The sequence below is a fragment of the Solanum pennellii genome, chromosome 5 (assembly GCF_001406875.1).
Source record: "Solanum pennellii chromosome 5, SPENNV200".
In the NCBI taxonomy this organism is placed as follows: Eukaryota; Viridiplantae; Streptophyta; class Magnoliopsida; order Solanales; family Solanaceae; genus Solanum; species Solanum pennellii.
In genome coordinates this window covers 5,575,880-5,593,830 of record NC_028641.1, presented here as the reverse complement: position 1 = coordinate 5,593,830, position 17,951 = coordinate 5,575,880, and the positions used below count along the sequence as shown (strand labels likewise).

Genomic DNA, 17,951 nt, shown 5'->3' with positions numbered 1-17,951 from the left:
CCTTCTTTGACTCTTATAAATTCCTACTTCCATTTCCAAAAGAATTACACTTTCATTTTAATCTTCTTCAAAATTAACCCTAACTATGGAAATCAACAAATTCATCCCTATTCTTCTACTCATTTGCTTCACATTTTTCATGTTATTTCCATTTTCACATGCTGCTCCAATATTGTTAGGTAATTCATTATTTTGTTTCTATCCATTATCAGTTCGAGCCGTGGAAGTTGTCACTAATGCTTTCATTAGGATAGATTGTCTACGTCACATTCCTTAGAATATAACATGTGTTTAACGAACTGAGATGTTTTGTGCACCGAACTGTCATTTTCCCTTTTTGTTTCTGACCATTGATTTTCTTCCCCTTTTGCTTATATATTATTACTAACTTCATTTTATTTACAATTTTGACAGATCATGAAGGGAAAATGACTCTCCCTACAAGTCCTAGGAAGCTCAAGTTCAATGAAATGCCAAATGTAATGATTTTTTTTTCCATATTAATAAGAAAAATTAAAAAAAAAAGTTATTTTTTCTTCTTAAGTATAAACTAGGAATCCTCTTCTTTTTTTTTCTTTTAATATTTTTTAGTATATAGTATGTATTTGTTTTTTCATGTAAATGATATGTTATCATTTGTATGAAGCAGGTGAAAAGCAATGGAAATCAAATGAATTTGGTACCATTGAACACTGCACAATTAACAGGTACATGTATATAATTTAGTTATCTTATAATATAAAAATATTAATTGGTTTCATATATATATATATATATGACCTAAAAGTTCAAATATTTTTAAGAATTAATCCTCCTACATTGACTAATTAACTAACGAACCTTCCATTGATATGCTGATATTCCATAATTTCATGTCTAGTAGTCTTTTCACTTAATATAATACTCCTGCTGTCCTATAATATTTGTCACATTTCTCTTCGTCCGAGTTAAATTATATAAATTTCGATCAATATTTTTAGGATGTATTTTTTTTGTCAGATTAATGCAAGAAGAATTACAATCTATAGTACGTTTAAAATAATTTTTGAATATATTCGTCAAATTAAATGTCGTTTCACTTAACTAACACTAATTGTAATATGTTACTCCCTCTGTTCACTTTTATTTGTCATGCTGCACTTTTTCGAAAGTCAATTTGACTAAATTTTAAATTTAAATTAGATCACATTAATTCGATATTTTAAACAAAAAAATTAGATATTCTAAAATTATATAAAAAGTACTATAAATTGCATTTTTTTGCATATCAATATGATAAAGAAATACATCTTAAAATATTAGTCAAAGTTTTTATAGTTTGACTATAAAAATAGAAACCATGACAAATAATAGCGGACAGAGAGAATATAGTTTAACTCTAAAAATAAAAGTCATGACATTTAAAGATAGGCAGAGAGAGTACATAATAATGATCATTTATCTAGAGCTTGAAATATTTCAAATTTAATTTATCAAAACGACTAATATTTTGCGCGATACGTGTTTAGGTAAAGAACATGAGGCAGCTGAAATGGTAAATGCAAGAAAAGGGACAAGGCAAGAGTGGGTTGAAGGGAAAGACACTTCTGATTTCTTCACAATGGACTATCATTGGGTTAGACGACGACGTCCCATACATAACAAGTCCATCCGCCCATAAAATAACTGTCTCAAACTAGTCAGGATCGACTTTTTAGTTTGTATGAATCTTCATTATAGTATCATAATATAGTAATTCCCGATATCAAGTATAAAAATGTAATAGGTTTTTGGGAATACAATTTTGACGTGTGTTAAGTTTTGTTGTAATTAATTAAGAGTTTAATGAGGATTATGTCATGTTGTACCTTTGTTTATGGCCGACATTAAACCCTAATTTTTGGTATTAACAAGAAAAAAGTTTTGAGTTTAGTTCCAAGGGAACACATTTTTTATTTACTTTTTTAATGCAGACAATTTATAAATTGTAGTTAAATTAATTTTCTCAAGCCCCAATAAAATATATATTGAGATTTGATGTCACATATAACTAAGTTATTTTTTTTAATATATAGTTTTTCTTGAAACACAAAATTTTCCGTACATGAGGAGCATGAATGTAGTATTTGGCCACGAGGGATGTGTAACTAATCCCTTGAAATTTGCAAATATGTTCACTTTTTTGATATTTTCAAAGTACTAAGTTTTCCAATGCAAAAGTTGGGGCAACTTTGCTTCTAGGGAAAGTTAGTATGGAAAAGGTCCAAAATTTTTATTGAATTATGAGAGAAGGGTAATCGAGTTAAATCTATCTTTAACGTTATAAAAATAAGATAGGTTTATCCTTATTAACCAATGGTAGAAGTTTAGTCTCTAATGGTATTTTGATATCAAAGATAAAACGATTGACTTGTCGCTGTGAATAGCTAGTTTAAATTTATCATTGAATTGGGTTGAATTTATCTTTATCGTTCTAAAAATAAGTTAGATTTTTCCTTATTGACTAATGGCATAAGCTTAGTCTTTAATGATAATGTTTAGCACTCAATGATGCAACATGTTTAACATATGAGTTTTTTTTTCTAAAAAAGGGTAATCGAGCTTGCCAAAAATCTTATTTCTACAATTGATAAGTCACCGGGTCATTGCCTAATATATTTATTCTTTATAATAGGAATTTGTTAAAGAATGACAAAAGTCCCACATCGGTGATTAATGAGATGGGTGGACTCCTTATAAGGCTTGGGCAATCCTCCTCCCTTTGAGCTAGCTTTGGGGTGTGAGTTAGGCCTAAAACCTAATTTCACATGGTATCAGAGCAGGGCCACCAGATGCTAAGCACTGGCGTGAGGTGGGGTGTTAAAGAATGACAAAAGTCCCACATCGGTGATTAATGAGATGGGTGGACTCTCCTTATAAGGCTTGGGCAATCCCTTTGAGCTAACTTTGGGGTGTGAGTTAGGCATAAGACCTAATTTCACAGAATTTCAAAACCGTAAAAGGATGTGTGAATTGCTACGACTCCTCTCATTCTCATTGACTATGCGAATGGCCGGTCCAAATTTTCGATAAACTTTAAAGAACAAGATAAATATTTTGATAGTAACACCATCGTCTTTATTTTTCTTTTGTTATGCTTGATTGGAGGATAATAGAGCTTGCACTTCTATCAATTTAATCCCTATTAAAATTTGATGCAATATAAGTATTTAAATAATAATTTACACTTTTATTTAAGTCAACAAATGAAGACAAGACACATTTGATTTAGAAGATGCATAAAAATCTAAGTTTGTGTGATAATTTCTTTTATTTACATCTATAAAATTATTATTATAGTTTTCAAGTTTTCATGTTTTTTGTTTGTTACATGACTTTAAAAAGAAGTTGAAATTCTATTGACATGAAGTTGGTGTGGTGTAGTGGTTATCACGTCAGTCTTACACACTGAAGGTCCCCAGTTCGATCCTGGGCATCAACATTTTCAAAATTACTTTTTTATTCTAACGGTCGAAACTCACATTCTTATTATATATAATATTCCGTGGATGTTTGGGACTCATATTGTATCTTGACTAAATTCATATTTGTGTGGCTCTTTTTTTTTTCCTGGTGATACTCTCAGGTACTTCCTAAAAAGACTTTTTTTCCATTTTCACGAGCTTATATTCGACACTTTTGATTAAGGATAAAAGAATCTCAACTGAATAATTCCGTCACAGTCTAGATCGTTACTGTTGCATTATATTTTAGGAAGATTCATCATATAAAGTTTTATATTCAAATGTAAAATTTTGTTGAAGTTTCAAAACTCTATTAAAAATTCATTAGAATGAAACTTATATCACTTTTAAAATTTAAGTGCAAAATCTTACTACAATTTTAAATTTCATAAGTCGTATATAGGTTTCAAACCTTTATTGATACGAACTTCAGGTACGATTCATGAAATTCAAATCGATAAATATTTCTAATTTTTTTTTGACGCTTTATAATTAATATAATTATCTATGCATTAAAAATAACTAAACATTAAATAGTTTCCCAAATTGAAACACTCCAAAACTACAAGGACCAACTTGACTTTTTCACTCTTTAGCTCCACCCTACCCTCGCCGCCGGCGAATTCCGTTCGCCGGAATCACACTGCTCCTCCGCCGTTAACAATGGCTTCCTCAGCTTTCATCTCAATCAAAAGGACCAAAATACCCTTTTCTCTAAACTCATTCTCCATCACAAAATTTACCCTTTTCTCCACACTAATCAAGAATCATCACCAAAAAATTTCACCTCAAATTACTTCTCCACCAATGGCAAAAAAGCTTCCTTTTACTGTTTCTGCTCATGGGGTTACGTGGAATGATCCTTACCATTGGATGCGCAAAACCAACGACCCTGATTTCATCAACTATCTTCAGCAAGAAAATTTGTATGCTCAGTCTTTTATGAAGGATACTGAGAAAATGCAAAAAAGTTTGTTTTCTGAAATGATTAGTAGAATGCCTTCCAAGATTTCTACTCCACCTGAACTATGGGGTCCTTGGTTTGTCTATCAACTCAAATTTTCAACTTTTTTATATGCATGCTTTAGTATGAAAATGTGGGGAAATGATTGAATTCAATAGTGTTTTAAGTATAAGTTTGTAATGAATATTTAGACTCGCCTCCGTTGTGTTGGTTGAACGCTCCAACTTACAAAATGATCAACTAGACATGTTCAATGTATGTGACAAGTCAGTGTCGGGCGTCCAACAGATACAATGGGGATGAGTTGGAGTGTTTCCGTTTAAGTTGAGACCAAGTTAAGGTGTCTAGATGTGCACTCTCAAAGTTGGAGTGCTTACTTGTAAGCTAATGCTAAGTTTGAATGTATGTTTATGTATTATGCATTTTATATTCCCACGTATCAAACGTTGTTGTTCACTTTTGTTTAGTTCGCATAAAAATAATCTCTTTCATATGTTTCTTGCACGATTACTAAAGAATTCAAACTGTCAACTTTTCATTTTTTCTTTTGTGAAGTCGAGTTAAGTCATTCTATTTGAATTAGAGAAGACGAGTTATAAATTTGGTAGAAAAGAAACCACTTTAATCAAAATGAGACTAATCAGACTATTATTTTTTTTTATGAACTAAATTAAGTCCATGTTAAGCCTTATACATCATGTACAATCTGCATTAAATCTGCAAATACTTAATGATTGAGTTATGCAATAGAATAGCCTAATCAGATTAAGAATTAGTGTAACTGTTGTGTGAAGTAAGGAGTTGTTAATAATGTCTTGAAGTATGTTCCATATGTTCTGAAGAATTAATAAGGGTCTTTCGTGAAGTGATCTAAATGCTACAGGCTGCATTTGGTTTAGCGTATGCTTTGGTATGATCATTGATTCTAAATTCTGTTTGAGAATCTACTTGCCACGTGAATTCTTTCTTTGTTGGTTGACTATTGATCTGTTTTTTGGGTTGTCAACAGGTTATACTACCAGTACATTCCAGAAGGGAAGGAGTTTCCAGTATTATGTAGGGAACTGGCTGCTGAGAGCAAAGGTTGGATGAAGACTGTATCAAGTTATGTGATCGGCGTTGCTGGGAAGGAACAAATACTGCTTGACTGGAATGAAATTGCGGAAAGATATGGTATATCATTTTCATATTATTCTTTTAACAGCCTCTTTTTGCTCTTCTTGTTTCTTTTTTCAAGCACTTATAAACAATTTTCTATCCTTGTGTATTGGTTTAATGACTGAATCCACTCTGAAAAAATGTCCATATCATATTTATTGAGTTTAACAGGACAATGGAATGTTAAAATTCAAGAGAAAAGGAGAATATTCTTATAGGCTTCATGATATGCATGCAAAATCATAGGCCATTGTTTTAGGTGTTAGTTTTAAAGATAGCGTTTCCATTATGTTTTAATTTGTTCTTGTTTTTTGTAGGATATGTGCATGTGGGTACATGTCGAGTGTCTCCAGACCACAATTATCTTGCTTACACAATTGATGTTACTGGTAGTGAGCAGTTTGTTCTTCATATTAAAGACCTCCAAAATGACTGCGTTCTGCCAACCCTGAGAGTTGAAGGGGTTGTCAGTGTGGAATGGGCTCAAGATTCTTGTACTTTCTTCTATACATTATCCGACCAGAACCAACGCCCTTACAGGCAATTCTCCTTACTATGATTAGTTGATTACTATTTTAAATTGGATATTCAGATGTGTTATAACTTAAACATTATGTGGCCAGGGTACATTGTGTAAAATTGGGATCAGATTCGGTTCATAATGTCCCATTGTTTGTAGAAAATGATTCCAGTTTCTGTGTGGATATAGCAAGTACAAAAGATGGAAAGTTTATTACTGTGAATTCTAATTCAAGAACTTCATCCGAGGCAAGAAATTTACCCCTATCACGGCATAGATACTTCTTTGTATTGGTGAAAATGTATTCTTAGTTTTGGTCATTGTCTTATTGCAGGTTTATGTCATCAATGCAACCAATTTGCAGACCGGAATTCAAAGATTTTGTAAGCGTGCGTCTGGTGTGCAATACTTTCTTGAACATCATCATGGCTTTTTCTATGTTCTCACTAATTCTCCAAATGCTGGTGAGGAATCACCTTTGAGTGGAGAGTATTATTTGTCTAGATGCCCTGTTGAGAACTTGCAGTCAACTTGTTTGCAGGTATGTCTTCTTCCCTCAAATATTGATTCTAGAAAGGGCTGCCGCTGCTGATAAAACATTTATACATGCACGAATATACAGCTTTCAAACTGTTCTCCAAAAGCATTCTATCTAGTGGATACTTTATTTTGACATTTCTTTCACATGGATTTTAGGCTGATGAAGGATTTGTATTTTTGCTGTGTACCTCATTCCAGCTAGTCGTTTTGGTTGTTATTTGAGGCTACATGCTTGTTATCTGCCTGCATAATTATGATATGTTGGTTATTTGGCTACTTAACTTTTCTACCTGGGCAAGTGCAAAATTGAATTACATGAACACATGTTGATTCAAGAACATCTATTTTCAGTTTTTGGATTTTAATCATCTGCAAGCTTTCTCTGCAGAATATTATAGAACCCAGCGAAGACGTTTTCATCCAAGATATGGACATGTTTAATGAACATCTGGTGCTTTTTCTCAACAAAGAGGGTTCCTCATCGATATGCTCTGTAGATATGCGAACGATCATCAATTGTAAGGTATAATTAAAACTTGTGTCACTTTTTTTAGTTTGAAACTATTTTGTCACCCTTGATTAAAATTCTCTTGTTTGTTAATGTCTACATGTGGTGCAGGAACAAATGAAGATTGATGAACTTAACCCATGGTTCTTTCCTCTTCCCTCTGATATGTGTACAATAGCTCCAGGATCAAATCATGATTTCACACGATCTGTATACCGTGCTGTTGTTTCTTCCCCAGTGGTAATGCTTGCTAACTTTTTTTCCTACCCCATGTTAGTGTTGTGAATTGTCCTCAAATGATCTGCATCCTGTTAAATGTCACATTTTTACTTTTCAACTTTATTCTTGTATCTCGACTAATCAACATTATTGTTTGATAAGCTTGTATCCATAATTGCATATTACTCCACTTTGAGGTATTCTCTCTTTATTCCATAAGAATTTAACACAATTTCTGTTATATAGTCTCAATACCTCAATATTTTTAAAAAAGAGTCTTAATACCTAAATGCTAATCATGCTGTAACGTATAAATATTCAGCTTGTTTCCCTATACTAAATCATTCTTTTACTAAGTTTCTCTTTAATTTGAAAAAGAACCCAACAATTACGCCAAGCCTAAACTAGTCGGGTTAAAGAGTTGGCAAGCATCATGAAAATTTTGATATTTCCATTAGAAATACACCTTTACTCCCTATTCCTGTCATAGTTAGAGACTTCTACCTACTGTAGCACCCTAGCAGGTGTCTACCTGTACGACCAAGTAACATTATGTGCTTCTCACTGTTTCTCTTTTGAAATACAGATGCCTGATGTTATTGTTGACTATGATATGTCTAGAAAAACGTTCTCTGTCATTCATCAAGAAGAATTAATTAACCACAATACAAAATACCACTCTAACAATGGAGAGAGAAGCAGAAATGAGTTTCTGGGCACCCCTTTAAAGAAGGAACACAACATTCAGAATAATGGAGTACAGAGATGGAGTGACTTTGCTGAAATTTATTCCTGTCAAGAAAAACAAGTGATATCGCATGATGGTAAAAGGATTCCTTTAACTATTTTATTCTCTCTTAAAGCACATAAGAAGGGTCAGTCTCCTGGGCTTCTACATGGATATGGAGCTTATGGAGAAGTGCTAGATAAAAGCTGGTGTGTTGACCGCCTGAGCTTACTTGATCGTGGTTGGCTGATTGCATTTGCTGATGTAAGGTACAGCTCTCTTTTATTGTAAGTTGGATCGTGATATTTTGCAATGCTCAGAAAGCTTTTATCCGAGCATATTTTGGCTACTGGTTGGGGGCTTTGCTTGTCGAGAAAGTGCTAACTCAGTCACTCAGAACTCCTTATGCTTCATCCTCCAAAAGCAAAGAAAAGGAAAGATGTAGAAAGAGGAAAAAGGGAAAAGAAAATGAATGTACAGGAAACTGTTGATTTAGATGCATTCAAAGTGGTTAAGCATTTACAAACATTTGAAGCCACTTGTGTTGTTTTGGTAACTTATGTTGTGTTTGATAACTTATCACTGATTTTCTCAATGCAATAGAAGCGATAAAACTTTTGTGATTTAGTTTGCCTTGAAAGATTACTTCTCCGTCCATGAATTGAACTCCAATGTTAAGGATGAGAAAACAGAAGGCCTTACACCCTAGCTTGGTCACTCTCTCACAAAGTTCCATTTGTTGCTGTCAGTTTCTCTCTTTTTTAAATGCATGTATGGTGCAATGATATAGGCTACCAAATTAACAATATACTTTACTTCAGAGAGTCTGGGAAGAAATACCCTTGCTTGTGATTTCTTGTAACAGAACAATTAGGTGACATATTTTACTTGTGCAGAGGTGGTGGTGGTGGTCCAGATCCTTCATGGCACAAATCTGGGAGCGGAATGAACAAGTTGAACTCTGTAAGTGATTTTATATCATGTGGCAAGTATCTTGTCAGTGAGGGTTATGTTCATCAACATCGGCTGGGAGCTGTTGGTGTAAGTGCTGGAAGTCTTCTTGTCGCGGCAGCAATTAACATGCACCCGGAGCTTTTTCAAGCTGCAATTCTGAAGGTAAGCACCAATTTGGGAATCCTTTAGTGTTCTTTCGTATTCCTATAGATTTATTGAATTGGATCCATAATGCATGTTATGGTCTGATTTGGTCTCCGCTTATTTGTCTTCTTTAGCGGGAAAGGAAACAGGAATTCTATATACCTTGGTTTGGGACGATATATACTAGATGCAGTCTGCTTTTGTTTCAAGTTTCTCTCGAACTAAGAATATTTAGTGTCTTTATACAACTCTCTATAAACCTAAAAGGGAAAAGGGGCAAATATACCCCTCAACTTTGCAATTTAGACTGATTACCTCTCGTTTAAATATAACCTCGCTGTCTAATTTGGATGGCAGGAAGTGTCTCATTTTTGTTTGATACTGATGTATTATAGCTGCTCATGTATTTAATTTTTGTCCCAGGTTCCTTTTCTTGATGTGTGCAGTAGCTTGTTGGATCCCACTTTGCCTCTCACTGTTTTAGACTACGAAGAATTCGGAAATCCTCAACTACAGGCCCACTTTGAATATATTTTGAAGTATTCTCCTTATGACAATATTCCTGAAGGAGTTTGTTGTCCCCCGATGCTTGTGAAGGCTTCATTGAACGACTCCAGGTAACTTTGATCTCATCAGCATGCACATCATATTTAATTCTTGAGTCTATTGGATGGTTTGGCTGAAGTGTGAAGGCATTTTCAGCTGGCTAAGATTCTCTCTCTCGACATCTTTTGATCTTCATGAGAACTCCCTGGAAAGGATCGATATTATCTTATGTCTTTACGCAGAGTTGGCGTTTGGGAAGCTGCAAAATGGGTGGCCAAGATACGAGATAAAACGTGCACTAGATGTTCTTCTTCAGTCATACTGCAGACAAACATGAGTGGAGGGCATTTTGGTGAAGGTGGTCGTTTTGGACAATGCGAGGAAGCAGCTTATGAATATGCTTTTCTGATGAAAGTTCTCGGGGAATCTTGAACTAAAATGCAGCTTCTGGATTTCGATGATTGAGGGTTGGTCTAGAGCTATTGTCCTAATAACAGAGAGGCTAGCTGGAAAACGTTCATCAACTATATCTCTGCATTAACCAAATGCACTCGGAAACTCCTCGTGTTACTTGAACTTCCTGTTGGTATAAGCATGAAACAAATATAATGTGCCTAAATGTTTTAGCCAATCGACTGATGTGTCTTTCTTTATGGCTAGTTGCAGAATAGCACGATTCATGAGAAGAAGAGCTGGAGACACCAGAGGTTGACTTCTGTCATTGTCGAGCTTAACATTATTTCCGTGTGACTTATAGGTCATGAGTTCAAGTTGTAGAATCAGCCACTGATGGTAAGCTGCGTACGGTGCACCCCAACGAGTCTGCGAGATGTTTCGTGCCCCCGGCTGAAGGGTGTTGATGACCCCAATTGCTTGTAAAGCTTACCATCCAACAGTAGAATTGTCAGGTTTTGTAGATTGAAGTACTCTTATTGTTATAAAACTGAAAGTGGTCTGATGAATTTTTAGGTTTCTATGTACAATACTGACATAATTTTTACAAGAAAATGTACTGTTCTTGCTCCGATTCAATTTGTTTGTCTTACTTAACGGATAATTTGAATAAAATATGGCGTGTTTACATTACACAATCGAGATCACCAAATGTGTTGGTGAAATTTTTACACAACAAGTTATGAGGATACATCAAGATCGATTTGTTATCTTTGTGCAAATAGCATAGCAGCAACAATGCTTCTATATATGAAATAAATTGTTGGCTTCACAAACTCAGAACATATTGAATTCGAGTTTAACTACAGACAAGGAAGAGGACACCACCCGTAAAGATTCAAAAAAAATATAAATAAAATAAAATAAAGAGGAAAAAGAAAGGAAATATATCAAAAGGCATTGCTATGAACATATGAGCAACATTTGGTACTAAAAAAAAAACGCGGGATATACACTCAAACTGATTAACGCGAAGGTGATGCCAACTTGAGTTGATTTGACTTGGTATTGCCATGCTATATAGTTGTACCTATTTCTTCAGCCTCTTTTGACCTTGGTTCAACTCTTCATCATTGTTTGTATCTCGAAACTCCAAAAATTGATCGCCAGGTGCAGGTATAGGATTTTCTGTATCCTAGAGTGAATAGTGTACAGTATTGGTCAGCTAAATACTGTGATTGATCTCATTATCCTGAAGGGAATAGGATCGGTGAATGACTACATAGAAGTCGGAAAAGGTTCATACCTTAGCAACAGATGGCCCCAAGGCCCTTTCCTTGTTTGCTCGCTTCCCTAGATTAATCTGCACCGATATACTGGCCTGTGAAAGATCAAGGCCAGTAGCCTGTAGCGCGTGTGTCAACGAATTCAGTAACCTGAGTAAAAGCAAATGAATCATCGATCAAGGGTCAGCAGAAATAATACAATGATATCATTAGATAACTTGACCAAACATTACATTGCAAACATTCAACTTGACATGAATCTCAGGAGAAGTTGTAGCAAATGTAAGAGGTAAGAGCCATAAATATTCTCTTGAACAACTATAGATCTAACATAAGCATCCACGAATAAACGACTCTGAGTTCAACAACTCTACACACATATGGGCAAAATTGTTGTATATGTCCAACAACTCAGCTTCACACATTTCAATTTTCAAGTACAAGGATGAGAATATAAGTGGTATTTCTGGCTATTGTGCTAGAATATAGATAAGCCGGGAATGTGAAACACAATCTTTTTGGCATACAAAAACTACGACTCGTTAACTAGAGAAATTTCAACATGCTAGCTTAAGCAATAAATATAGCAATCATTGCAACAGTTTAAAAGTTCCAAATTTGTGATGTCACCACATTTTTTCATGCTACATCATTCTGTCGCAGAGATAAAAGCGTCTTAAAACATCAAAGCAGCATATAGAACGACTACTACCAAAAAAAAGAAAAGCAAGCAAATGTCGGCAGTAGACATCTAATATACTTCCATATACATAGACCACACACTTTATTTAATATTATAAACTATAAACTAGAGAAATGTACTCACCCTTGAGAGTAAGTATTCGAAAAGTTAATTGTGCCGCCTTCTACCATAAACTCCTGATCATTCAGAGCATTAGTGGTGCTAGGGCATTCATCAGAAGCAGGTGTAGGTAGTGAGTCAGAGAAGGCACTATCGTTCTGAAAAGGGACTGGCATACTAGCCTGAAGAGGCATCGATGTTGCAATTACCGTTCTAGCTAGTTCCTTTCCTTGATCCATAGATTTAACATCACCCCCAGGATGAGATTCAAGTGGATTCCGCTGATTGGCTTGCATTGACGAAGTGACGGTTAAGAGATTCTCATCAAACCTTCCTGAATATGTTGGTCCAGCGTCAGTACCATTGTTCAAGGCTTGAGGGTTTGCAGGAAAACTCTGTGCGCGCCACTGACTGTTTCTCTGAAGGATTTCAAAAGTAGCACACTTATAACTAAACACATATTGTTCCCATTATGAAATATATGTAGTCATACCCCTCACTTCCTTTTACTAAGAGATGCAAAAACGCAGTCTAGGTAGTTAATAGCACAATTTATGTTGCACCTACAGACTTATCATTGCCTAAATAGCAGCCTTATATAGCCTAAGTTGCATCAACAGAATTTTACATCTGGAAGAGAGAGTAAAGTGGAAGAAGAGGGGGATATGTCATAATCTTGCAGGATTAAAGGCCAATACCAGAAAGCAATCCAGCCAAAACCAATCTAAGGTATGGTTACCCATAGATCAGATGCATCCAAAATGTAGACCTATCTATCTTCTGAAACCACGAACATATTCACATATAAAATAGTGGAAAGATGAAAACAACAATGGAACCGCAAAATGAGAGCACCTCTCCATATACCAGTACATAAATGTGACCTGAAATTACATGCACCTCAATGGTCATCAGAAAGTGGTGTATGTATGTGTGTGTTTGGTGGGGGTGGATGTAGGGGGGCAAGAAGAGAAAGTTCTCTTCCAATTTGACTCGACTTGAGAATGATTTACAGAGAATGGGTGCAATTATGTGGAAGTGTGCTAGACAGACTAGAGCAGAATGTGTCTTTTACAAGTTAAGCTGTACACATCAGCTCTCAATTATTTTGCAACTTCTGTCTCTGTTAAAACTAGAGATAATTGCATTGAAAACGCTTCATTATTTCCCACAAGCTTTGTTGGAATTTATAGTACTTCAACATGTACAATTTTAGCAAGTGTATAATTACAGAATCCTAATCAAATCATTCCGAATTGACGTGGAAGACATAATATCATAACAATCTGAAGCAAGAGTATTTTCCGTTAGAAGAATGATATTTAGCACAACTAAGACCTAAAGAGCCCAATTCAAAAGTCCACAACCAAAAAAGTTATGGTGAGAATAGAGATGTTGTAAATATAGGTGTATAATTTACCCATGGCATAAGTTTTGTAGGCTCCGAGCTCCAAGGTTGATATGATCCTTCATACTTCTGTACTGTATCCTGTAAATACTGTACGTACTGAATTACCTGCACACAAACATCAAAATAAACCAATAAATCTAAACCTTAAAGAAGAAGAATGTAAAAGTTTCTTTCTAAATTGTACCTCAAACAAGAATGACGCGGTATCTCGTTTTTGATCAGTATGGGGTATCAAATTTCTCAACATCTGAAATCTAGAGATAGACAAAAAGCTTTGTCAAGAGTGCAGAAATTTTATTCAGGCGTTTTACACAAATCTGGCAACTGTTCCAAATTCTAAAGATAAAGTGGCAACAAAATAAATGCATCATCTTGTAAATCAACTTGAGTATGTATAGAACGCCTTTTGCATAACAAATATGAAAAGAAAAGAAAATCACAGACCATACAAACGGAGAAGACATCAGATGTTCATCAACATGAGCAAGTGTACTTCAAAATTTTGCAATGGTACCAAGAGGTAGGCTTTCAAAGCAAATATTCAATTTGAAGACCTCTGTGGCCTCAAAATGTAAGACATGCATTATCTATTTTCTCAGGTTTGCAACTTGTTTTTATTTTAACTAGTGCTTGCCAGTTCAGAATCTACTGCTTAGGTTCGTAACTTGATATCCGTATCCAATATATTTTCAGTAAATGGGAAGTAAATCCTACTGGAATATTAAAGCTTTTTTCTGCATATATTTTTCTATTCATCAATGTCTCCTACTTGTTAAGACAATTAGGTGTAGTTTTTGCCACTATAGTTAAGAGCATTTTAGTGCCTTATGTCAGCAACAGTTAATAAACAAACTCACCCAAATCATTTCAGAGTTTATCAAACCAATTATACTCTATTGGTTCAGTTTGTGAGCTTGTTTCTCGATTGAATTCCAATTAGCATGAACTCGTGGTTCTCGAATTACATTCATACATTATTGTTCCTTCCAAATCAACTATAACTAAAATTAGAAAATAAAAAACAAACCTCTCATTGATCTTGCTCCTCCGGCGCTGCTCAGTTACTGAATGCTTCGACCTAATTGCATTTGCCTTGTCACTGTTCTTCCCATCTGTCACTTCCAACAAGTAAATTAAAATTACACTTTTAAACAATTAACCTAAACCAAAATAGTCAAAATTTCTATACCCCACCTCAAAATCCAGCTCAAAAATCCTTTCTTGCACAAAATTCTACCATTAAACTACAACAAACACAAAAATCAAAATACTCACAAACCTTTAGTACTATTACTTGAAGGTGTGGCATCTCTATTAGAACCAAAATCATACTCATCCTCTTCTTCTTCCACATGATGACCCTTTCCAGATTTCATCTTATTTTTTCAAGATTTTAAGATTTTCTGCATAAAATCAACAAATTAGAGACCCCCATAAGATCAAAAGAGCAAAATCATTTAAGAATTAGAGATCTGCTCAATCAAAAGAACAACAACAAAAAAAAAGGTTCCCAACAGAAATTGGAGAAAGAAAGATTACATTTTTACAACTTTTTTGGAAACCCCAAGTTTTTTATTTTTGGGTAATTTGAAAAATTGAAGAGTGGAAAATGTAAAGTTGGCTGCTTTTTGTTTTTGGTACTAACTGTTTTTAAGTTTTTTTATTTGTTTGTTTGGTTTTGTTATTTATAGCATTGTGATTAGTTGTTTATTCTTAAATTGGTGTCATGAAGTCATGTGATCTAATTAGATATTTCACTAGATAAGCAATTATGTTTACATGTGAGCTGTGAGTTATCAAATAAACATGACCAGATTTGGTTGTGTTTTAATATCGATCTTAGAAGACGATTATCGAGGATCTGTCAGAAATAATATTTTTACTATCGAGAATCAATCAGAAATAATGTTTCTACCATTAAAAGTAGGGGCAAGATGTTTTAGTCAGAAATAATATTTCTACCGCTAAAAGTAGGGGCAAGATGTTTTGATTTTCGCCGAAAAGGGTATGGAAGCTATTAGTGATTTAATTGTCAACTTTGAAGAGTGAAATAAACAAACAATAGTAATTCTTGTTGCAAGTATCTATTCAAGTATAAGCAGCAGCAACAACAACATACTCGTCATCGTATAAGTGTTGAATGTACACAAACCTCATTCCTATCTTGAGAGGCAGAGAGGTTGTTTCTGATTGATCCACGGATGAAGTAAAAGCATAACAAAGCAAGTTCGAGAAAAAAAAATGGAAGTAAAAAAGTCACTACAATTACAAAGTTGTAGAAACAATATAGTATATATCCCCAAAAACTCAGTCTTATACTACTACATCAACATTTGGTTCTATCGATGAAAGACGTGTGAAAATCAAACAGGACCAGGATTTGGATGCTTGTCCGACTTGTATACAACTCTAGCCTTGGTTGATGCCCGCTGAAACTGTATTAGCTCAGTGAGTATTTTGACAGTTGCGGCTTCATCAACTAGACATGGCTCGATTATAACTTTCATCAGCTCGGGAGACTTGGCTAAAAGAAGCTTTATAAGCTGTATCTCAGGGATTGTGCCATTAGTTTGCAGTAGCTTAACTTCCCTGAGGTGATTAAACGTCATATCTGAGAAGCGTTCCACTTCAAGAGAGTTTTGAGCTGGTATATCATTGTCATCGCCCTCCACCTAAGAACGATGAACCAAAACTCAACTTTTTCAGCTTATTGATGATTTAAGGAGCACGAAAATAAGAAGATGCTACATAAAAAGTGAGAAAAGAGAACCTTAATTTCCAAAGACTGTAAATTCGGGAAGCTTTTTATCAAGCAAAGAGCACATGAAACCTCGTTCGAGTCAGACAGATATACGCTAGATATGCAGAGATGTTTGACACAATAAAGATCGTAGGAAAGCCTCGTTGGTACTTCACCTGCTCCTGCAACAAAGAACTAGGAAGAAAATACCATAAAACAGAATGACTCAAAGCTCAAAAGATGTTCTGTGATTGAAAATGCAGTAATGAAGCAACAATTACCATGTCATTCAAGTGGAGGTGCTCGAGAGCAGAGAAAGACTCAAAAAACTTGGCGATATTACATTTTCCTACTCCCACATAATATTCCCTATGCGAAAGTGAAAGCCTTGCCAGACGAGGGATATTTTTTAAACAGACAGATCTTATATTGCCTGTGTAGTCAAAGGATCTCAGATTTGGAGCACTAATTTCAATGACATTGCTTGAAGCACCTGAGATCTGCAGCACCAACTGCTCGAGCAACAAGGAACGAGAGATTAAACGTTCAAGCAACTTAGGAGATATTGCAACATCACGTAGTTCTAAGCTAATCAACCTGTCAAATCCTTTGAAGGATGGTTGATCAGGTATCGAACAATTCTGGAGAGTCAAATGCCTTAACTCGAAACATTTGAAAAATGAAAGCGGCATTTTGTATAGGCTACCCCTGATTGGAAGTCTAAGAACAAGGTGTTGAATGTCGTTTCTAGAGAGGAAACGTATCAAGTTGTCAATATTAGGGCACGTATCCAAATAAGGAACGCAGAGGGTAAACTTTGTAACTGGTCCTGTATGAAAGATCAATATGTGGTTGATGATCTTAACAAGGTTATTTGTAAGATCAGGTAAATCCTCCTCAGGTTTCCAAATTGTGTGAGAAAGCGTCAACACAGGAAGTCCATGCCATATATTTCTCCATTTTTTCGATAAGATACTTGTCCTCACAACATCTTGAAAAGGCAAACACATAAGGATTTCATCTAATATATTCCTAGGAAGGTCAGAAAGTACGGTTCGATGGAAACATAGCTTTCTGCACTTATATCTCATATTATATAACGATATTCGCCAATAAGAACCTGTAGGAAACACACAACAGAACACAAAAATGAGAAACATCTCCAAACTATCTGGACAAAACTTCAGTCACATTATAAATTTCACAAGTGATAAATGTAAGAAGAGCAGAAAGGGCGCGTCTCGTTCAAATTAAATCACTCATCCATCTCCTCTTAATATGAAAAAGTTGCATTTTTTACAAATACAGAGGATTAAACAGATCTGTTATTCGAAATGAAAATTCAAAAAGAAACTCAAACAGGTTAGTAGGGGTATCTACACAACAAGGTATGGAGGTTGAGGATCAATCATTTGGCTAGAAAGGTTAGTAGATAGTCGATCGAGAATGTTGTTCCCGTTTTGTTTCCTTTTCTTCTATATAAAACTACTATATGTTGTACGTAGCTTATTATTATGTTTTCGTATTTTCTTGCTACCATGCTTCAAATTCGTCTTC

The 17,951-nt window shown here is 34.8% G+C and overlaps 4 protein-coding genes and 1 non-coding gene across 12 annotated transcripts; 3 read left to right on the top strand and 2 right to left on the bottom strand.

Annotated features, from left to right (window-relative positions):
• LOC107020133 lies at window positions 1-1,856 on the top strand. Its single transcript, XM_015220443.2, has 4 exons — window positions 1-179; window positions 415-479; window positions 647-707; window positions 1,509-1,856. The coding sequence occupies exons 1-4, from the start codon at window positions 86-88 to the stop codon at window positions 1,658-1,660; spliced, it is 372 nt and encodes a 123-aa protein (XP_015075929.1). The 5' UTR covers window positions 1-85; the 3' UTR covers window positions 1,661-1,856.
• Window positions 1,857-3,387: 1,531 nt separating this feature from the next.
• Window positions 3,388-3,460, top strand: TRNAV-UAC. Its single transcript has one exon. It is a non-coding gene; the product is annotated as a tRNA-Val (tRNA).
• Window positions 3,461-4,023: 563 nt separating this feature from the next.
• LOC107020818 (protease 2) lies at window positions 4,024-10,794 on the top strand. 7 transcript variants are annotated; one of them, XR_001456966.2, is made up of 12 exons: window positions 4,146-4,522; window positions 5,456-5,619; window positions 5,922-6,144; window positions 6,228-6,372; window positions 6,459-6,665; window positions 7,053-7,187; window positions 7,284-7,412; window positions 7,978-8,387; window positions 9,015-9,234; window positions 9,640-9,833; window positions 10,005-10,344; window positions 10,429-10,794. XR_001456966.2 is itself a non-coding variant. In XM_015221324.2 (11 exons), exons 1-11 carry the CDS (start codon window positions 4,146-4,148, stop codon window positions 10,472-10,474), a joined length of 2,250 nt encoding a protein of 749 aa, XP_015076810.1. In that variant the 5' UTR covers window positions 4,024-4,145; the 3' UTR covers window positions 10,475-10,794. The 7 variants fall into 7 exon arrangements, 3 of the variants coding, with proteins under 3 accessions (XP_015076810.1, XP_015076809.1, XP_015076808.1); XR_001456965.2 differs by having other exon boundaries at window positions 10,423-10,794; XR_001456964.2 differs by having other exon boundaries at window positions 10,005-10,348.
• Window positions 10,795-10,927: 133 nt separating this feature from the next.
• LOC107020819 (transcription factor BIM2-like) lies at window positions 10,928-15,342 on the bottom strand. 2 transcript variants are annotated; one of them, XM_015221325.2, is made up of 8 exons: window positions 15,194-15,342; window positions 14,934-15,057; window positions 14,682-14,772; window positions 13,839-13,908; window positions 13,664-13,759; window positions 12,268-12,662; window positions 11,462-11,591; window positions 10,928-11,350 (listed from the first exon to the last, which is right to left on the bottom strand). In XM_015221325.2, the coding sequence occupies exons 2-8, from the start codon at window positions 15,028-15,030 to the stop codon at window positions 11,246-11,248; spliced, it is 984 nt and encodes a 327-aa protein (XP_015076811.1). In that variant the 5' UTR covers window positions 15,031-15,057; window positions 15,194-15,342; the 3' UTR covers window positions 10,928-11,245. The 2 variants fall into 2 exon arrangements, with proteins under 2 accessions (XP_015076811.1, XP_015076812.1); XM_015221326.2 differs by having other exon boundaries at window positions 14,682-14,766.
• A 618-nt stretch (window positions 15,343-15,960) lies between these two features.
• LOC107019232 (F-box/FBD/LRR-repeat protein At1g13570-like) lies at window positions 15,961-17,626 on the bottom strand. The gene is made up of 3 exons (XM_015219787.2): window positions 16,676-17,626; window positions 16,425-16,589; window positions 15,961-16,326 (listed from the first exon to the last, which is right to left on the bottom strand). The coding sequence occupies exons 1-3, from the start codon at window positions 17,552-17,554 to the stop codon at window positions 16,018-16,020; spliced, it is 1,353 nt and encodes a 450-aa protein (XP_015075273.2). The 5' UTR covers window positions 17,555-17,626; the 3' UTR covers window positions 15,961-16,017.
• Window positions 17,627-17,951: the final 325 nt, after the last annotated feature.